General features: G+C 38.1%; 2 protein-coding genes and 2 long non-coding RNA genes across 6 annotated transcripts in view; 1 reads left to right on the plus strand and 3 right to left on the minus strand.

The window, feature by feature from the left end:
* Positions 1-11023, plus strand: part of LOC138925534 (uncharacterized) — a 73039-nt gene extending 62016 nt beyond the window's left edge. The window contains exons 3-4 of the long non-coding RNA XR_011441768.1: positions 10509-10717; positions 10955-11023. This is a non-coding gene — a long non-coding RNA (uncharacterized lncRNA). The remainder of the gene's footprint in view (positions 1-10508; positions 10718-10954) is intronic.
* Positions 1-18627, minus strand: part of LOC138925535 (uncharacterized) — a 77723-nt gene that overhangs the window by 23301 nt on the left and 35795 nt on the right. The gene's annotated exons all lie outside the window — the stretch shown is intronic.
* LOC138925570 (uncharacterized) lies at positions 12322-13422 on the minus strand. The gene is made up of 3 exons (XM_070276357.1): positions 13393-13422; positions 12696-12802; positions 12322-12637 (listed from the first exon to the last, which is right to left on the minus strand). Exons 2-3 carry the CDS (start codon positions 12717-12719, stop codon positions 12341-12343), a joined length of 321 nt encoding a protein of 106 aa, XP_070132458.1. The 5' UTR covers positions 12720-12802; positions 13393-13422; the 3' UTR covers positions 12322-12340.
* On the minus strand, positions 13932-17783 carry LOC138925569 (neurofilament heavy polypeptide-like). Of its 3 annotated transcripts, none has more exons than XM_070276355.1 (4): positions 17631-17783; positions 17296-17520; positions 15327-17182; positions 13932-14294 (listed from the first exon to the last, which is right to left on the minus strand). In XM_070276355.1, exons 1-4 carry the CDS (start codon positions 17707-17709, stop codon positions 14097-14099), a joined length of 2358 nt encoding a protein of 785 aa, XP_070132456.1. In that variant the 5' UTR covers positions 17710-17783; the 3' UTR covers positions 13932-14096. The 3 variants fall into 3 exon arrangements, with proteins under 3 accessions (XP_070132456.1, XP_070132457.1, XP_070132455.1); XM_070276356.1 differs by having other exon boundaries at positions 15669-17182; positions 17296-17523; XM_070276354.1 differs by having other exon boundaries at positions 17296-17523.

Here is an 18627-nt window from a genome sequence, read left to right on the forward strand (position 1 = left end):
AAGTCTACCAAGAAGCCCAGAAAAAAAGGGATATAATAAAATAAAAGTGAGAGCCGAATCAGTGGGGAAATGCAAATTGAAGTGCAAATTGAAATCAAAATGACGGATCCTTCCAGCCAGCCAAGCCAGCCTATCCTTCTTATATATCTCCTACCATAATCATCATCATTCTCCATTTCCCTAGGGTGTTACTTAAGTGGTGGTCCTTCCAACCCAACCATCTCCTTGTCCCCCCTTTTGGATAACAAAAAAAAAAAAAACAAAAAACAATGCATGCATTGTCAGCGTAAAACTTGGTTTATTTTTTTTTTTTTTGGATGGGGGAGACAGATGCACTATAAAAATGAAAAAATTATATAGCATACTTATGTGCGACGCAGCACCAGCACGTGCACCTCGAGAGTGGATTTCGCTGAAGGGTGAAAATCTTAGAAATGCACTGGGGCCACTCGAGAGAAACTACTAAGAGAGATATACATATACTCTACCCTATCTCTAACCTATTCAAGTGGGAATTTGTCATAAAATTCAAATAAATTAAAGGAATATATAATATTAAAAGGAAGGAGTGTTTTTTGGGTAGAAATCGAGGGTTTATAAGCTTAAATAATAATAGCTAGTGTTAAGGTGGTTATTTAAAAAATAAAATAGATATGGTGTTATATATATCACCAGAAATATCAGAATATTATTTTAAATTTTATTTATTATTTACTTTAAATCTCTATACTACCTACTTACAATCTTGTTAACTATTTCCACACCCGTCGTCACAAGACTTTCTATTACAAAATTCCTCATCAAATTTGTTTTTAGGATGCAATAAAAAAAAGTTGCCATTTATGAAACCCAAAGTGTTATAAATCTATGTTTTTATAGTTTTTTTTTTTATATATACATATTTTTTTATTGCAGATCCTTAATCTACCACAATGTTAATAATCTCTGTCGGCCATTAGGGCAACCAACAAGTTTTGCTTATGGCCTTGCCACTACACACTCACGCGTTAAGTATGCAGGTGCATACATACATATATGCGGGCAAAAGAGAAAGTTAAATTAAAAAAATGTCAAATTGCATACATTTAGGAGCTAATGAAATAAGTTAAGCGACAACAACAACAAGAATAAAAAGAAAAAGCATAGTACTGAGTACTGCGTTAAGTACCGCCCACATGTTGGCGCCCAACATAGTCTGCTTTTTTGGTGACTATATGCGTGTGTGTGTGTGTGTCTGTCTATCTCTGTATGAGTGTTTAAATGTGTGGGTGTGTTGGTGTATGTGTGTGCATTGCAATTTGAATTAATTTGACTTTTTTATGAACTTTAAGTATGCCAACAGCAGCCCAAAGCAGCAACCTATGCGACTCTCGCTCTCTCTCCTTGTTGTTGTATTTGTGCTTGTGGCTTTTGTTGGTGTTTGTTGTTATGGTTGTTGTTATGGTTGTTGTTGAGTTTTTTGTTGCTTTGGCATTAGCTATTTGGTTGCATTAGGTTATGGTATGTATATTTGGTATAATTTTGTTGGTGAAGTTGTTGGTGTAGTTGTTGGTGAAGTTGTTGGTGTAGTTATTCATGTAGTTATAGTTGTTGGTGTATTTGTTTTGTATAGTTTTGTCTTGTAGTTGTTATTATAGTTGTTGGTGTTGTTGCTTTTAAGGTTGTTGGTGTAGAATTTTGCTGTTGTTGAGTTTTAGTTGCATTTTACTTGCTTGTAGTTGTTGTTTTTGCTTCAGTCTGGCAGCTGTTCTGTAAGCTTGTGGCCTGCATGTGTGTACCAGTATGTGACCCACTTGATGAGATGCCAGTTGAGTTAATCAGGAAAACATGGTCTACCAAAAGTACCAAACAGAGACAGCTGTACGGTAGACAAGAATATATATATCTATATATATATATAGAATATTTATGCATATATGTATAAAGGGAAAGAGCAGTGAAAATGCATGCATAAGTAAACAAACTTCAAGGCTATGCAACTATTTTAGTTGCTTTTTTTTTTTTTGAAGCATCATTATTTATTAAAGTCTCCACCTCCGCGCACTACTAACTTATAGCTGTGGATTATATTAGCCACAAATAGTGGCTGGCCGGGACTGCTGTTGCACTGAATTTATCAAAAATACAAAATCGATTTTCCTTGGCACCGTTTTCCCAGCACCGTTTTCTCCTCCTTGGCCAGGCCAACGTTTCTGGTCAACTGTCCATCATCTATCTATCAAAGTATCTATTTATCTTTTGTATCTTTCTATCTGCTTAACTGCGTCATCATCATCATCATCATCATCATCGTCATGATGGCAATACATGCATACATACATTGTACAAGTATCAGTGTATTTGTATCTGTTACTGTTTCTGTTTCTGAATCTGTATCTGATCCATCTACCATCCTCTCTCTTTTTCACTTCCGCTTGTTGTCTTGAGCTTCCTGTGGTGCTGGTGCTGCTGATGGTTGTTGTTGTTGTCGTTGTTGCCTCTCCTCGGGTCGGTTTTTGTTGCTGATGGCGTTGATTGCTGTTGACTTTGATTTTTGCAATCTGCTTTCGATTTATTTTATATTTCTTCCAGGTCACTGACATTTGTGCAATGTCCAGTGTCCTTCGTCCTTCGAGTTTCGAAGCTTCGAGCTTCCAGTTTCAAGCACACCTCCTGTCATCTTGGTCACCCACACATGTCCATCATCGTCACTATTTTTGTTTTTGTTTTGCTTTTTTTTCTGCTTCCTCGCTCCTGTCTGCTTTCTTTCCAGCTTCCCTTTGATTTCTAATTTTATCCTGTGGCTGGTTTGGGTCATGATTTTTTTAAGGAAGCACAAAAAAATGGGGGTACTGTAACTTATATTTAAAACTTAATAATTTGTTTGATAAAAAAAAATATTTAAAAAAAACTTTGATATTTATCCATTGACGATTATTTATTGAACAGACGATCGATATTTATCGATTAATATTTCTTTCACGATAAATACTTCTGTCTCTCTTTTGTAGTCTTTTTCATATATTTAATATTAGCTCCTACTGTAAGCTATATTTTTAAGAACTATTCAAGTTTATTTTCAATATAATCGAATGAAGGGTATCGATATATATCGAACAATATTTCTTTTAATTTTGAACGCTTTTACAGTAATTCTTTTTTCGTTTTTTTCTACACTTCCCTGTTTTTATTTCCCATCATTTCTTCTCATACCTACATACTGGAAATTTTATTTAATACTTTGTTTTATTTTAGCTCTCATATATTAGATATAATGATTAGAGAATGTCGATATTTATCGATTATTATTTCTTTTAGATTTTAAGCTTTCCCAATTATTTTTTTTTCATATTTTTCAGTGTTCCTTCGTTTCTATTTTGCATTATTTCTTCTTATATCTTCCTCCCTAACCCTTTCTTTTAAACTAAATGATTCAAAAAGATATCGATAATTATCGAGAAATATTTTTTATAATCCGAATTAGTTTCTCTCATTCTTCTATGTTACTCTGTTTTAATGATTTATCAAATACAATCGAACGTAGATATCGAGAATAATCGATATGAAATATTTTTCTCTATTTTTGTGATACCCCTATTCCTCCTAGTTCCTTCCTAGCTCACACCCAGTTCCATTGTTATTTCTGGCTGCATGAAATCTGAGTAAATATCCAAAACAAGACAAAACATCTCGACATATGCGGGCAGCTTTTCGATTATGGCCAAGTGTTTAAGTGTGAGTGTTTATATGTTTGTTAGTGTGTGTGTGTGTTTTGTGTATTTGCTAGTGGCATATGTACGTCTACCACACACACACAAACACATATGACTGAAAATGCGCATTCCAAAGCCCGCACTTTTCGACGCCAAATGTTTCAAAAATGTTTGCCGATCTTTAATGATAATTTTTCACAAAAAAAAAAATGTTTCTTTCATTGAAACAATATACTCTTATTTGTAATTTTTAATCTTATTTTTAAATTATGCCTAGAGTATCTATATCTTTATCTTTACAAAGCAATCAATCAAGCCAGTTTTGGGCTTAAAAAAATAAAATTTTTGCTTTTAGTTTGGAGAGAGTTTGTGGAACCCGGTGTAGAGCTCGTTATTGTTTCGGCTGATGGATGCCATGACAAGGTTTTCATAACTTTTTCGTCCCGCATTCAAAAAGCCCTGCCAAATATTCTCTCTATACTCGCCGCCCCTTTTTTTTTTTTGTTTTATTTTGTCCACATTTATGGGGGAAAGCTGCCAATCAGTAGAACCAAAAAAGGAAAAAACTACATACATACGTATGTATGTATGGAAAAACTAGAATGGATTCGATCATCCAAAAAAAAAAAAAGGAGATATAGAGGGTAGTGTGTGTGTGAGCTGGTGTGTGTTTTTGGCATTAATATAAAACGCAATCAAAATCAAATCAAATGAAAATTGTTCAAGTTGTTTTTGTGTGTGTAGATGGATGTATGGATGGATGGATGGATGGTGGGTGTGCTGACAAGTTCATTATGTTTGCATTGCTTTCGGTTAGTTGGGATACGATACGAAAGGGGGGGCTACCTCCCCCTCTGTTTGTCCACCGATATGACCAATAATCAATGGCCGAACAGTTGAGTAGACAGAGACATGGAGGCATTAAAGGCGACTTGGGTGAGCCGCAAATTGAACTAATTTGATGTGTGAACAACAGCCAAATGGCGGATGGCAGAAGGTGGCCCATATCATCTTGTCTATATATACGTAGTGATTGGCAGGCCAAAGGACTTCTAAGGTTTAAAAACAATTCCAAGAGTTACCTTTAAAAAGGGATTTCCTTTAAGGAATGAATGTTTGATGAAGATTAAAGACAAAACGAATGTGTGAACCCCTTTTCAATAATTAATGTCTAAGCTCCTCTGAATCTCAAGTCAAAAGGCTAATGAAATCAACCAGAGATGCGCAGAGCAAATGTTGAGTTATTTATAATTATTTCGACTGGGATCCCAATTAAATTAGCATACGAATCAATCGAATACATTTTGTATTCATACGATTCGGAAGCAGGTAGATAGGTAGGTACATACGTCGGTAGTGTGTATATGTATGCCCTTGAGAATGGCATCCTTCAGATACACAATCTGTCCATGGGCATGGGCATCACAATGAGTTATCCTTACGCTCATTACATTTGGATTAACATGTTAATAATGCCAACAGGCAGACCTCCTTTTCTCCTCTCTCTCTCTCTCTCTCTCTATCTGTGTCTCTGTCTCTTTTACTCAATCATATAGCCGACTCTTTCATATTTTAGTTCCCTTTCCCCTTCAAGTGGTTGAGCGCTTGATTGGATATGCGGGTAGGCCTAGTTTCTGGATGAAACCACTCAACCCACTAGACTCTTTGAATAATTTAAAGAGAGAGATAGATAGAGCTTTGGAATGAGATGGAAAATCAATGTTTGACCATTGATAGTCCGAGTGTTATAATTGTATGTTTGACAATCTTCATAACTGTCAATTAGATTGCCATATTGCTATGCCATTTTGGTCCTTCGAGCCACCTTGCTATTCTATCTCTTTCCCCTGCGATCGTTCGCTCTCCCTCTCTCTCTCTCTCTTTCTATCTCCATTTCACTCTTCAATCTTCTAATGTAATTGTTTAACGCACTTCTGGGCATTATTATAAACAAAATGCCTCGATATTTGGATAGGCAGCAAGTAGAAGGCACTTGCATCCAGGGAGACACACCAATATGTTGCAACATGATTGCCTTGATTTTATTGACTGCATTAGCCCCATCTCCCTCTCTATCTATCCATTAGCCATCTCTATCGTACACAGTCAACTTATTTGCATATGCGTTTCCGTCTACCCTCCTTATGCTTTTCCCAATTGGGGACCTGCTATTTTGATTTATCGTAGCAAATTGTGTTTTCGGTCTGGTCTGGTCTGGTCTGGTCTTTTTGGAGTGTGGTTACTGCAGTGGTGCAATAGTGGATACCACCACTGGGTGGTGCGTTGCGTGGATAGTGGGTGGGAACGACCCCCCGAATGACTTTTGAGAGACTCATATCGGTATTTAATTGAGGCCTGGCTTGGGCTGGCCTGCCCAGCTTCTTCAGGACCTAAGCTGACTGGGAATTAGTTTCCATAATCGTCCAGTTCATTAACAAATCGTTTGCTTAATTAGCCGAGACGAAAATTGTAAATTGTAAGCCATTAATTAACTAATATTGTTGATACTCGAAATTGAAATTACAAAACAATTATATCAATCGAGGAATTCGCATTGGAATTCAGTTCATCATTCCATCATTCAGAAGTTATTATCATTTCTAGGACATTTCATTCATAAGAACCTGTCCAAAAAAATAGTTGACAGGTCCTTCTCCTAGATGTCCATCAATGTCGGTCTAAGAATACTAACCAAAAAGGATTCCATTCCAGTTTGAGTTTCAGGGGAAAAAAAAACCATAAGCAAAGTCCGAGTCCGAGACGGAATCGGGAGCATAATGCATAATTACAACAATGGGGACAGGGACAGGACAGAGCCAAGGACAACCAACAAGGATCTGGCCACGACCATGCCTCATACCCTCAGACCACCCGGTTCTTCTCGGTTTCAGGGTCCTTATCAGGACATCCGCTTTCAGCGATTTTTAATTGCTATTGTTACAGTTTATTGTTTTATTATAAAGGCCAAGTGAATGAATAGCCAAAAGACAGAGAAAGCAAGTGCAAAAGAGAGAGATAGCATGCACTAAAAGAGAGATAGATAGATAGAGACAGCTGGAGGGGACTTTTTCATTTAATTTCTTTTGTCGCTTCAGTCAGTTTTAGATTTCTTTTGTGTTTTTATTTCATTTTTTTTTATTTTTTTTCCGTGTATTCACTGAGTTTTTCAATTTCTTTTTTAAAAATAAATAAGCCAACAATTAGCTGGAGCTTTTGGTTAAAAGTAATTGAAAGAAATTTTCAATTATGAAATATTAGCCACAAAAATAAGAAGAAATTGTCATGTTTACTCCTATACATGAATAGACCCATATAGAGACCTTCCTCGACCTATATAGACCCTTTTAGAACTAGCATGAGCACTTATACCCCTTCATATATGTGTAAACCTTTCTTTAGTATTTGGTACCCCCTAAGGCCACCTAATTGATACTCCTCTTAAAAAAGAGAAAAAAAAATATTTAAAAAAAGAAAGAAGAGTGTTCTCGGCAAACATTGGACACAATAACACTGCCCTCGAGCTGCAGCTCCTTCAGATGACAAAAACATCAAATTAATATGCACTTTTCCAGCACTTGATCCTGCCTCTGTATGTGTGTGAAGTGGAAAAGCTGGTGGGCCAACTGGCTGCTGCCACAGCTACGGCTGCCACTGTCCTGCGAGAGTATCCTTTATGAAAAATAGAAGAATTCTCGGGCAAGAGAGTGCGCAACGCAACCAAATAAAAAAAAAATAAAAAAAAAAAATGTGGAATTTTTGTATACAAATATGGTGAACAAATATAGTTGAAATGAAACAGCAAAGTGCACTTGAAAGGCACCGGGCAGAAGAGTGCAGAGGCGTAGCCTAGTGGTGGATGGGGGTATTGGGACGATGGACTATACCCCCGGAAAAGGAGCTCCATAAGAGCTGGAAAAAAAAGCATACAAAAAAATAAGCATAAGTGCCTGCTCTTCGCTTCTGTTCTGGGTACTGGTTTTTGGGGTCCTGTTTTTGGGGATCCTGGAACAAGGACGAGAACGATGCCACTACAATAATCATAAAAGCGAAAAACAACAACCGAGAATATGTAGTCTCTGCTTGTAAGTGTGTGAGAAAATAATGTATTAATCCTGTTGAGGCCATATTTTTTATTGGCATCACCAAAGACACAAACAGAGAGAGAGCGAGTCCTGAGTCCTGAGTTCTGTGTGTAATTTGCATTAGCAGGAGCTCGTAGTGCCTTGGCCTTTAGCCTTTCGGGCAGGTGATAAACCGCATTCTTATTACAACACCACACACACAGAACCCACAAAGCTTTCACATATTTTCACAAAAAAAATAAATAAAACACTGAAAGAAACTATAAGCTTTTACCATCAAAAAAATATTAGTTCTTATAGTGGTTCTTTAATGAGAGACTAGTTGGAGATACAGTTAGAGTCTTTTTCCCTCCAAAAACAAGGCTTAATATTTTTTTTTTTTTAATATATGTAGTACAAGCTACAAGGACATTTTAAAGCCTTTCCATAAATATTACTGCTTCAACAGCAGTAGCAGCGACGGCAGCAGCATCGCAACGCAACGCGTCGCGTAATTATTATTACGCATACGCCCCGTTGCCCTTAACGTAATTTGCAATTGAGCCACGGTGGTCAGCGATGACAGGAACTGCGAGCGGAAATAATTGTTATGCAATTTAAAATGATTCCCTATTTAAATAAGGCCAATGCACAAAATATTTGGATGCTTTTTTCTTTTCTTTTTTTTTTTTTATTTTTAAAGTGAAAGTTTAAGGGAAGTTTTTTAAGTTTTGTTTTGGAATTTTAAAGGTAATAATTTATTTTAATTTTATAAAGGATTTTTTCTTTATATTTCCTTAAAATATATATATTTGTTTAATTTTAAGAGTATTTTATTTTTTTAATAGGACCTAAAAACGTGTATTTTTCAATATTTTAGATTCAGATTTCTTGTGTTTTAAATTTTTATATATTTGACTAAAAAAAAATTTAGAAAATGTTTAAAAATTACATGAATTTAACTAGAAATATATATATATTATTTTTTGTTTAAACAAGAAAGAAAAGCTAACTTCGGGCGGAGCCGAAGTTTATATACCCTTGCAGTTAAAACCGGATATATATCGCAAACATCGGATATAGTTGGCCGATCCTTATGGGAATAGGAATATATAATCCAATTTATTACAATACAAAATCTAAAAAAAGTCCCAAGCTTCTATCTTCAAAAATACGAAAGTTGATATTTCTACCAAATACCATTTCCGATCGTTCAGTTATATGGCAGCTATAGGATATAGTCGGCCGATCCTAATGAAATTTGGTAGGTTGGATCAACTGACCAAAAATAGAGTCTGTACTAAATTCCAGCTTTCTATCTTCAAAAACACGAAAGTTGGGTCATTTCCGATCGTTCAGTTATATGGCAGCTATAGGATATAGTCGGCCGATCCTTATGAAATTTGGCATGTCATATTATTTTGCCAAAAATAGCTCTCATATCAAATTTGAACTCTCTAACTCTAAAAACACCGAAGTTATACCATTTCCGATCAATCAGTTATATGGCAGCTATAGGATATAGTCGGCCGATCCGGGCCGTTCCGACTTATATACTGCGTGCAAAGGAAAGAAGGGTGTGTGCAAAGTTTCAAGACGATAGCTTTAAAACTGAGAGACTAGTTCGCGTAGAAACAGACAGACGGACAGACGGACAGACGGACAGACGGACATGCTCATATCAACTCAGGAGGTGATCCTGATCAAGAATATATATACTTTATAGGGTCGGAGATGTCTCCTTCACTGCGTTGCACACTTTTGACCAAAATTATAATACCCTCTGCAAGGGTATAAAAATGTATTCAATATATTAATAAATCTTTTACTTTACCAAAAAATGTTGAAAAATTTTAAAAATTAAATGAAAAATATATGTATTTTTTAATTTACTTTTTTATCTTTAATTATTTTTAAATCTTTAATATTATTTTCTAAAAAAAGAATAAATTAAAACTACATACCTTCATTCAAAAAAAGCCATTTTCTTAGCCCACTGTTGAACCAAAAGCTGACCAAAGCAACCGGCTGGCTGCCAGTTCCTGGAAAAAAGTGGCCCAAAACGGAGGGGGAGGGGAAGGGGAAGGGGAAGGGGCAGGGCCGCGGTCCGGAGGCCGGCAGGAAGCTACATGACGCTGGCGACAATTATGCGCATGTTGGCGGCTTAAGCAGCCATTATTCCTGCTGCCAATCCTCCTACCGCCATAACCTCCTACCGACTTCCCCCCCCCCTCTCACTCATATTTTCCTACGTCTTTATAGAACAGACCCCTCCTATACCCCCCTTTTCACAGGACTTGCACTTCCATTGTTACCGCTTGCTTTTTCATAAATTTAAATACAAAACATATTAAGTTTTATAGCCCGGGAGGGTTAAGTTGTTCGCTCACTTGCCGCCTCTTTTTTGCCCTTGTCTAGATTTGTCTCAAAGCCCTCCCCCCCTTGGGCACACCCATGCCCTGTCAACCCCCCTCTGTATGTGCGCATATGTCTGAAATCCAGCTGAGAATTTAGTAACTCCGGCGTGTGTGTAGAGGGAACTGCATTAGAGAAACGACACCAGGAAGTTGAGAAAAAAAAATAAGGAGAAAGCTAGCTACACTAAGAGAAAAATATTATTAAAAAATCTAGGATATTTGTCTAAATATTTTTCATTTAAAAAAAATTAAATATTAAAATTGCAAAGCTTTCTTCAGAATTTCTTTGAAACCTTTTGAAGAATCTATTAATTTATTTAATCTATGTTTCTTTTCAGTGTATTTCGAATTGTTGCGGCACGTTAGGCCCTCTCGAGGAGCCACCAAGGCAAAAACGCTTAGCAAACAATTTGAGGAGCAGATCCTGGCGACGGAAGGGAAGGCAGAATAATGTCGTTAAATAAGTGGAATGAAATTATATTAATATTCGTATATAAATTACCATTATGAGCAAGAATCTGTTCAAGTTCACACAGTTTATCAAGAGGTTATTAGATATTCAAGTATTACCTTATATTTGATGACCTTTCTTCTTTCAGTTTAGACATCGATGTCTGAATAAATTCGGAATAAATATTTTTAGAAAAAGAAAACCCCAAAGCAGCATCTTAGAGGGCAACTGCATGTCTGCCACCTCAAAGCTCTCTTCCAAAAAAAAAAAAAAAAGAAATATATGTATTGCCTTTGCCTTCAACCAGATCCTGTTTCCTTTTTTACCTTTCAGGACCTTTTGGCTTTTGGGAAACTCGAACCAGAAACAGGAATATCAAGTGAAACTTCAACTCGAACTGGCACGACAAAAATTGAATTCATTATGATGCAAAAATAAAATAGTATATATACATTTGAAAATAAATACATAAACAAATATTTGTCTCTTCAAATACAGCGAGTATAGTTTATCCATTTCTATATCTACATATACATATATATATATTTGTGTATCTCTTATATACATGTATGTGAAAAGAAATATATAAGCGAGTGCATGCCATTGCAATGATGGCCCCATTTTGAATGCGACGCCATTTTTATTTGGCTTTCGGCGGCGGCGGCGGTGGCGGCGCCCACTGCCATTGATTTACTATCCCAAGTGCTACTGCTACTACTACCCACCTCCCCCCTTCCCCCTCCCATCAAACTGCACTTCCAAGCTGGCCATTAACTAAATTTATTTGTTTTCAAATAAAAATACCCATAACCGAAACAAAAACCTGACAGTTCCAGTCACCAAAATATCCCAAAAAATGAAAACATTAAAAGAAAAACGCACATTACATCGCTGGAGCCACTCGCGATAAGAATATTCGTAAAAACTAACAATACTATATATCTGTATATGTATCTGGCTATCGGCTATGTTTATATTCCAGCTATTTTTCATAATAAAAATTGAGATACTATTGGTTTTTTTGATTTTTGTATGCCTTTAGCGGCAATTTAGAGCTGTAGCTGAAATACAGGACTCTGATATTCTATATTTTGCATTTAAAACAAGGATATAGAAGTAAGGATATAGAAGTAAGAAGTATATATTTGGAATATGATATCCTTTCATCCCTCTACTTTTTTTTTTTTGAGAGAAACTTGAAAGGACCTTATGTATCAAATCTTGTAGCTATATCTCTGATAGGGTCTGAGAAACAAAGCTTGTGCAGGATGTACTATATGTTTATGCCATTAAGATAATAAATAATAATAATAAATAATAATAAACAAATAATTCCTTTTTCCTTTTACATACATTTACACTATTACAGTTCTAGATTATAGTACTCTATAACTACGTAACTAAGTACTAGGATACTATAGAAAAGTACTAAATATACTAAAAGTACTAAATACTACTAAAAACTAAGTACCGGGTGTACCAATAAATATAATATTAGAAAAGTACCTAATATACTCTAAGTACCGGGTATATGTAACCTAAAATACTAAATATACTCTAACATACTACATAATAAACTCTAAGATACTTAATATATTCCCCAATTGTACTTTTAAAAAGTTACTTTTATAATCAAAGATTTCTTTAAAATTTATTTCCATTCAATTTTATAAAAAATAAAGACATATTTAATTCGTAGTTTTAATATTAGTTCTAATATTAATTATTTTCCTGCGGCCCGGGGTCGGGGCGGATCTCTTCATTCAAAGCATTCAATACTTGCAATTCTTCGCTTGTTTGCCCATTATCAGCGTCAGTATCTTCGTCATCTTGAACTTCGACTGTGTCCATTGTCTCCTCGAATGGCGTATCATCATCAATTGAAATTGTTTCTTGAATCAATTCTGCCTGGGTTTCTATTCTTACTATGGGGATTTTTAGAAACGATTGAGGATCGTTCTCATAATCAACTAATATCCTAAGATCGTTTTCGTTTCGAGCATCGAGTTGTTGCAACTGTTCAAGGATAGGGATACCAAACTATAGGCTTTCAATTATAATCTAAAATATCTACCTTGGCATTTTGAAGAGCCACCATCTTTTCAATGGATGTTTGGTCAAAGGGAACTAACAGTTTCCGTCCGTACTTCAAATCTAGTTGAAGATAATTTATCGCAGAATCTGAAAGAATCGAGAGTAGTGTCGTGTCGGCAAAAGACCGATTTCCAATCATCTTTAACTCAATCAGTTATCGAAATGTATTTAGAATGGAAGAGATTAGACCTGCCTGTTTTGTCGAAGATCTAGATCTTTGACATACATACCTTAACTACAACTACCTAGTCGGCCAAATGAACAATAGTAGAACGAAACTATCGTATAAAGCTCATATTCCGACTTACTTATGATATAAACCAGCGAGGAATTACAATAATTTCGAAAAATGTTTGAAAACAGACTCGAAAACAGAGCGTTTAGTGATAGGTTTATGTATATTTCACTTAATATTTTTAGTTTTTTTGCGAGATATTTGTGATTTATATTTGAAAGCCCTCTGATATCATTATATCAATGTATTTACCATATTTATGGCACATTTTAGAGCGGTAGAGTTTGTGGATGAGGTGTAAAGAGTACCGTGTTCGAGCTGATCTGAGAACTTTTTTTTTTTTTGTGAAATATTTATACTTCAATAATAAAAAATAAAAAAAATATCACATTAAGGCTTAAAATAAAAAATGAAAAATAAAAACGAAATGTTTAAGTCTCACCCTTATAATACCATAGCACTATGGGAGGGGTATTTGATCAAATTATTTTGAAACTATTGTGAATGAATTAAGAAAACAGCAAACTATGAATGTTATATTTAACAGTCTGTTAATAGGACAACAGCTGTAAAGTCTGCTGTTCCAATAGAGAGCACGCTTGGGTTTGGGTGGCAATATATTTCTAAAGTGCCTTGACTTTTTAATATTTTATAATTAAAATTAAAAAGTTTTAAATAGTCTTCTATTCGGTTTTTAGTTTCAGTTAAATTTCATAAATTGTTCAAATTGTGGGTGGGTCTTTAAGATGGCCTTTTTAGATGGATTTTTTAAAGAAATAAATTTAAATTCGCATTATTTCGGTGTAAGTTTTATGGCTTGTACAATTCTGCATTTAATAATCTTATATTAAATACCAGAAAATGTGTTTATTTGAAATGAAATGAAAATGGTTAATTTTAATATTAAAATTTATTTTTAAAATAAGCAATTTTTAAATCATTTTTAATATTGCCAGTCCTGCTAGTAATATTCATTTTGGATATTTTAGAGACTCGTTTTATTATAGTTTTCGGATCAAAAGTAACATATTTTACAAAGCTTTTGCCCACGGGGTATCCTTCTCCAATAGAATGGCAACTGAATGGCAATTCTACTGATTCCATTGATTCCAAGTCGACTCTTCAAATAAAAAGCTTCTCCACGATCTAGTCCTTCTTCTCTTTCTTCATAAAGTCCTTCTTTTTCGGACGCTCTCCGTTCTCGTCCTCCTCAGATGGTGAATATTTGCTGGTCTTTCGATTCGCTTCTACATTGGTATAAGAATTCAACTTAAAGTCACGTTTAGGCTCTGCTGGCTGGGGCGGCTTTCGACTCGCTCTCTGAGGAGTTGGCGGTGGTGGTGGCTGTTGGAAACGATTTGGTGGATCAATATGCATGATGCGGGCCAATGGTGCCCTTGGATAGGGCATTGAGAAAACTCGTTCCCTGGCTGACATTGGTCTGGGAGTTGCAGTTTTAGTCGAATTAGTCGGGGGTAGAGGGGGTTTTGGACTGTAGATGGATTTCTGGGGGGGATTAGAAAGAGAACCCCTGGCCAAACGGGGATCGTTGACTCGGCCCAAGGGCTTTCCTGGGGGCTTTGCAGCAGGTTTTGCAGGAGGCTTTTTAGAGGGTGTTGCAGCAGGTTTTGCAGAAGGTATTGCAGGGGGCTTTGAAGGGGGCTGCCATAGTCGCTTCGGTGGGGATTTTTTGCTGGCTTCAGAAGAGGAGGATGGAGGAGAATCCGGTGGCAACGTTTCGAGGTAAAAACCTGCTGGCTTGGCCTTCATATGAGGCCATGGATTAATGAAGCATGGCAGCCGCTTCATTTCCTCATCTGAGGTAGCAACAAATGGCTTTTTATGAGGATTACTACTGGATGGAGCCACCTCAGCCGTAGAAGGACTTAGGGAGGACGATCTGGAAGATGATCCAGAGGAGGAGTAGTTTACCAAACCTGGGTAGGTTTTTGGATGACTTGGTTTGGTCAAAGTGCCCGTCTGCATGGCACGGCTCGACGATGAGCTCGGAGGAGAATCAGGTTTTTGATCGCCACGACCCTTCCCCATTGCAAGGCTATTCTGCAATGCCCTAATAGTGTCAAGTGGCGTGTGAGGAACCATGCCACGGGAAGTGATCGCTGGCACGGCTCGATTCGAGGCGCCTCCCGCCGGGGCAACAACCACTGGAGGCAAGGGATTCAGGAGAGCTTGAGGATCTGGTGGTGGAGATGCTGGCGAGTCCAACCCCGGAGGTGGAAAAGAGTATGGAATAATATCCCCAATAGAAAAGGACAAGGCCGCAGTTGATCCCGAAGGTTCAGCCGCCACTGAACTTAATGGTGGAATAAAAATGGTGGAATTCGATAGAAATTGGGGACTTGCCTGGGAACTCACATTATTTTGGCATGGATTTGAAGCCTCTGGCTTGGAGGAAATGGTTTGGGGAGCTGCTTGAGAAGCCACATTTTTCATAGTTAATATTGGAATAGAAGTCTCCCCAGAGTTGGACAAGGCCGGAGTTGATCCTGAAGCTCCAGCAGTATTGGCGATGACCTGGGGAGCTGCCTGGAAACCCACACTCTCAATAGTTGATTGAGGCCCAGGGTTTGTACCAGATTTCGCTCTAGTTACGATCTGAGAGGATGAAGCACGATACCCAGACTTTCCAGCTTGGGAAGAACCACCAATGTCAGCCGGAGGAGGAGGAGTAGTGCCAAGTTTCTCATGGGATTCGACCTGGGCAGCTTTAGGACCTTTCACTGGACGTTTGCGCGCCTTGGATTTTGATCGTGTACGCCGTCGAACAGCCTCCTGCTTCTTAACAATCTTTTCCTTCAATGCTCGAGTTTTCTTATTTCTACCATTCGAAGCTGCCTTCTTTTTCTCCACAACCCGAGTCTTTTTTGAAGAAGCCCGAGTCTTCTTTACAATTTTCGTGGACTCTGGCGGACAAAACTGGTTATTCTCCGCCGCCTGGCGGAGGCCCTGCCGAACGGTGCGTGGTGCAGTCAGGTTCCTGGCCGTGCCACCACTTCCCACGTCGCAGACCTCCTTCTCTACCGCCGCGGGCAGAACGCTCCGGCCTGGTTTGACGGTCCACTGCGGCAAGCGTTCCACTGGAATATTTTTATTTGATTCCTTCCTAACTTGCTTTCTTGCCACGGCCTTACGTTTTGGCTTCGAAACCGCATCCTTCTTCTTGGACGGCTTACGCTGACGGCGCTTCTTGGCCACCGGTTTCTTGGCCTCTGGTTTCTTGGCCTCTGGTTTCTTGGCCACCCGAGCACGCTTGGCCGGCCGCTTGCTGGCCGTTGGTCGGGAGCGTTTGGGTGCCCGAGCGGGAGCGGCTTTGGATGGTGGCTTTGCCGAGAGCATCTTGTGCAGACGCTCGGATCGACGAACCGGTAGCTGGGAAGCCGCAGCTTTCATACGCGTCATGGACCGCGTGTGTATGATATTTATGTCACGGGAGCTTACAACACCAGTGCTGGTCGATGGCGTGTCAGGCTCAGCACAAGTAGTGTTGCCACTCGGGGGCACAGGAACCACATCTGAATTGCAAGTCAGAGCCGCCGCATCGGCTGCGTTTCCACCCATGGGCGAAATCGCATCTGCAGCATTGCTCATTATGGGAGCAATAGAGCGAGCGGGGTTGTCACCGATGGGCAACGGAGTCGATGTAGCTGTTCTCCATCTTCGCACACCAGTAACAGCACCAGTGCTGCCACCCGTGGCCAAAGGACTGCTCCGCATGACGGCCAGATGCAGAACCCGACCAGAGCGAGCATTGCCCATCATTGGCATTCCAGAACCAGCATAGGGCACGAGAGCACCCGCAGCAGCGTTGCCAGCCAAGGTTATAGCAGCACTGCCAATCATTCGCATCCAACCAACAGCGTTGCCAGCTTGATGGCGATTGTAAAAATGCCTCGTCACTCTGCCTTGACGAAACATGGGTCTGTCGTTCCACGTGTTCTGGCTGTTCCGCCTGTTCAGCCAGCTCCTCGACCCGTCCAGGTCGTGCATCCTGCCACCCAAATGGCGGGGATTGGCGGCGAGTGCGTTGCGCATGCTGGTTACGATCGCAAAGCTTGTCTCGTCCGTGTTGGAGAGCACCGTGACACGTTTCAGTTCCCCGTACCGAACGAAATAGTGGAATAATTCTGTTGTTGGGGTGGCCAAGTCCAGGCCGGGCAGGAAAATGCTACGCAGAGTGGGCATTAGAGCCAATCGTTGATGATAATTGCCACCTAGTTCGAAGGAGGAAAAGGCCAATTTTGTTTTTGGGAGCGGAACGAGGAGGACAAAAAAAAATAACCTAACCTAATCGAAAGCTCTAGAATCCTAAGAACAAAAAACTCACCTTCGGGCTGCATGAGACGATTCATCGAATTCGAGTTATGGGTACGTTCCTGCTCCTGCTGCGGCGGCGGAGACTCTAGCGGCGGCGGCTGAGACTCCGGCGGTGAAATCGCCTCAAAGCCGCCACCAGCACTAACCTCTCCGTGGCCAGCAAGAGTCTCAAACGAACGAGATGTTCCCGCACGTGGTTCTGAATTCTCATTCGAATTTGGCATCATCTTCTCATCTTCTAAATAAAATTTTAAGGGCACAATTTTTCACAAAAAAAAAATAAAAAAAAAAAAAAACGACCAAAAAAAAAACCCCCAGAAATATTTTTTTTTTTGAAAAACTTACCATCAGATGACTGGCCTTGAACGAATATTAGACCACGAATATTAGAGCCTGATGGTTGCTCTTTTAGATTCTCTGACATTATATTTTATTTTAATTTCCACTTTATAAGTTTATTTTTTGATTTTTTTTTTTTCCCCTTCACATGTAACTCGTTGAACGACTGCCGGAAAAGTGAAAGAATATTCAGCTTCCACGTGACAGGACAAAAATCAGAGATTCAGAGTTACCATGGTAACCAAGGCACGATGGCCTAAACTTTATCTGATGCTTTTTGGCATTTTTTAGTGTCTGATTGGATTGTTGGAATTATGATTGGAATATTGGAATTGGGAAATGTTTCAAACGCTCTTAAGGGCTATCGATCTTTTTTTATTTGAAATTAATCTTAAAACTAGTTGGGTTTTAAAATTAAAATGTTTTAAGTTGGCAAGATTTAATTAAAGGTTTTTAGGTTTTTTTTGTATTTTTTTAAGGTAAAGAAATTGCTTAATGTTACAAAATTAGGGTGTAGTTAAAGATATTTGCTTTTTAAAAACTGATCTTTGGAGATCTTAAGAGAATAAGCTTCATTATATAACTAAGACAAACTTAGGCTCTGTCCAAATACTTTATTTTTCAAGCTTTTTAAACAAATATTTAGTTTTTAAAGCTTAAAAATGAAAGGAAATAATTTTTATTGGTTAAGATTAGTTATTAGTTGAATTAGGAATAAGATTTCCCGCTCCATTTCATATAAATCAAAAAAATTAATTAAAAATGTTAAATATTTTTTTAAATGCAGCCCTAATACATACATAAGTCGATGACCCCAACATCGATTACCAAAGCACGTGTTGCAAGTGCTATTTAGACACTTTTCCAACACTTGGCCCACATTATGTTAACTGAAGAATCCTCAACATAACCTTTACATTAGCTTTCAATTTTATCGATAACTATCGATAGCTTTAGTGTTGAAAAGTGTTCTTGACTTTAGTTATTTTAGCTATTTTGGGGG

The sequence above is a fragment of the Drosophila bipectinata genome, chromosome XR, assembly GCF_030179905.1.
Source record: "Drosophila bipectinata strain 14024-0381.07 chromosome XR, DbipHiC1v2, whole genome shotgun sequence".
NCBI lineage: Eukaryota > Metazoa > Arthropoda > Insecta > Diptera > Drosophilidae > Drosophila > Drosophila bipectinata.

Bases quoted from the DNA above. Each gene is read 5' to 3' on its own strand.
- LOC138925570 (XM_070276357.1), bottom strand. From the start codon at position 12,719: ATGGTGGCTCTTCAAAATGCCAAG. The intron at 12,638-12,695 runs GTAGATATTTTA...ATCCTTGAACAG, and splicing joins TGGCTCTTCAAAATGCCAAG to TTGCAACAACTCGATGCTCG.
- LOC138925569 (XM_070276354.1), bottom strand. From the start codon at position 17,709: ATGTCAGAGAATCTAAAAGAGCAACCATCAGGCTCTAATATTCGTGGT. The intron at 17,524-17,630 runs GTAAGTTTTTCA...AATTTTATTTAG, and splicing joins TCAAGGCCAGTCATCTGATG to AAGATGAGAAGATGATGCCA. The intron at 17,183-17,295 runs GTGAGTTTTTTG...CCTTCGAACTAG, and splicing joins TCGTCTCATGCAGCCCGAAG to GTGGCAATTATCATCAACGA.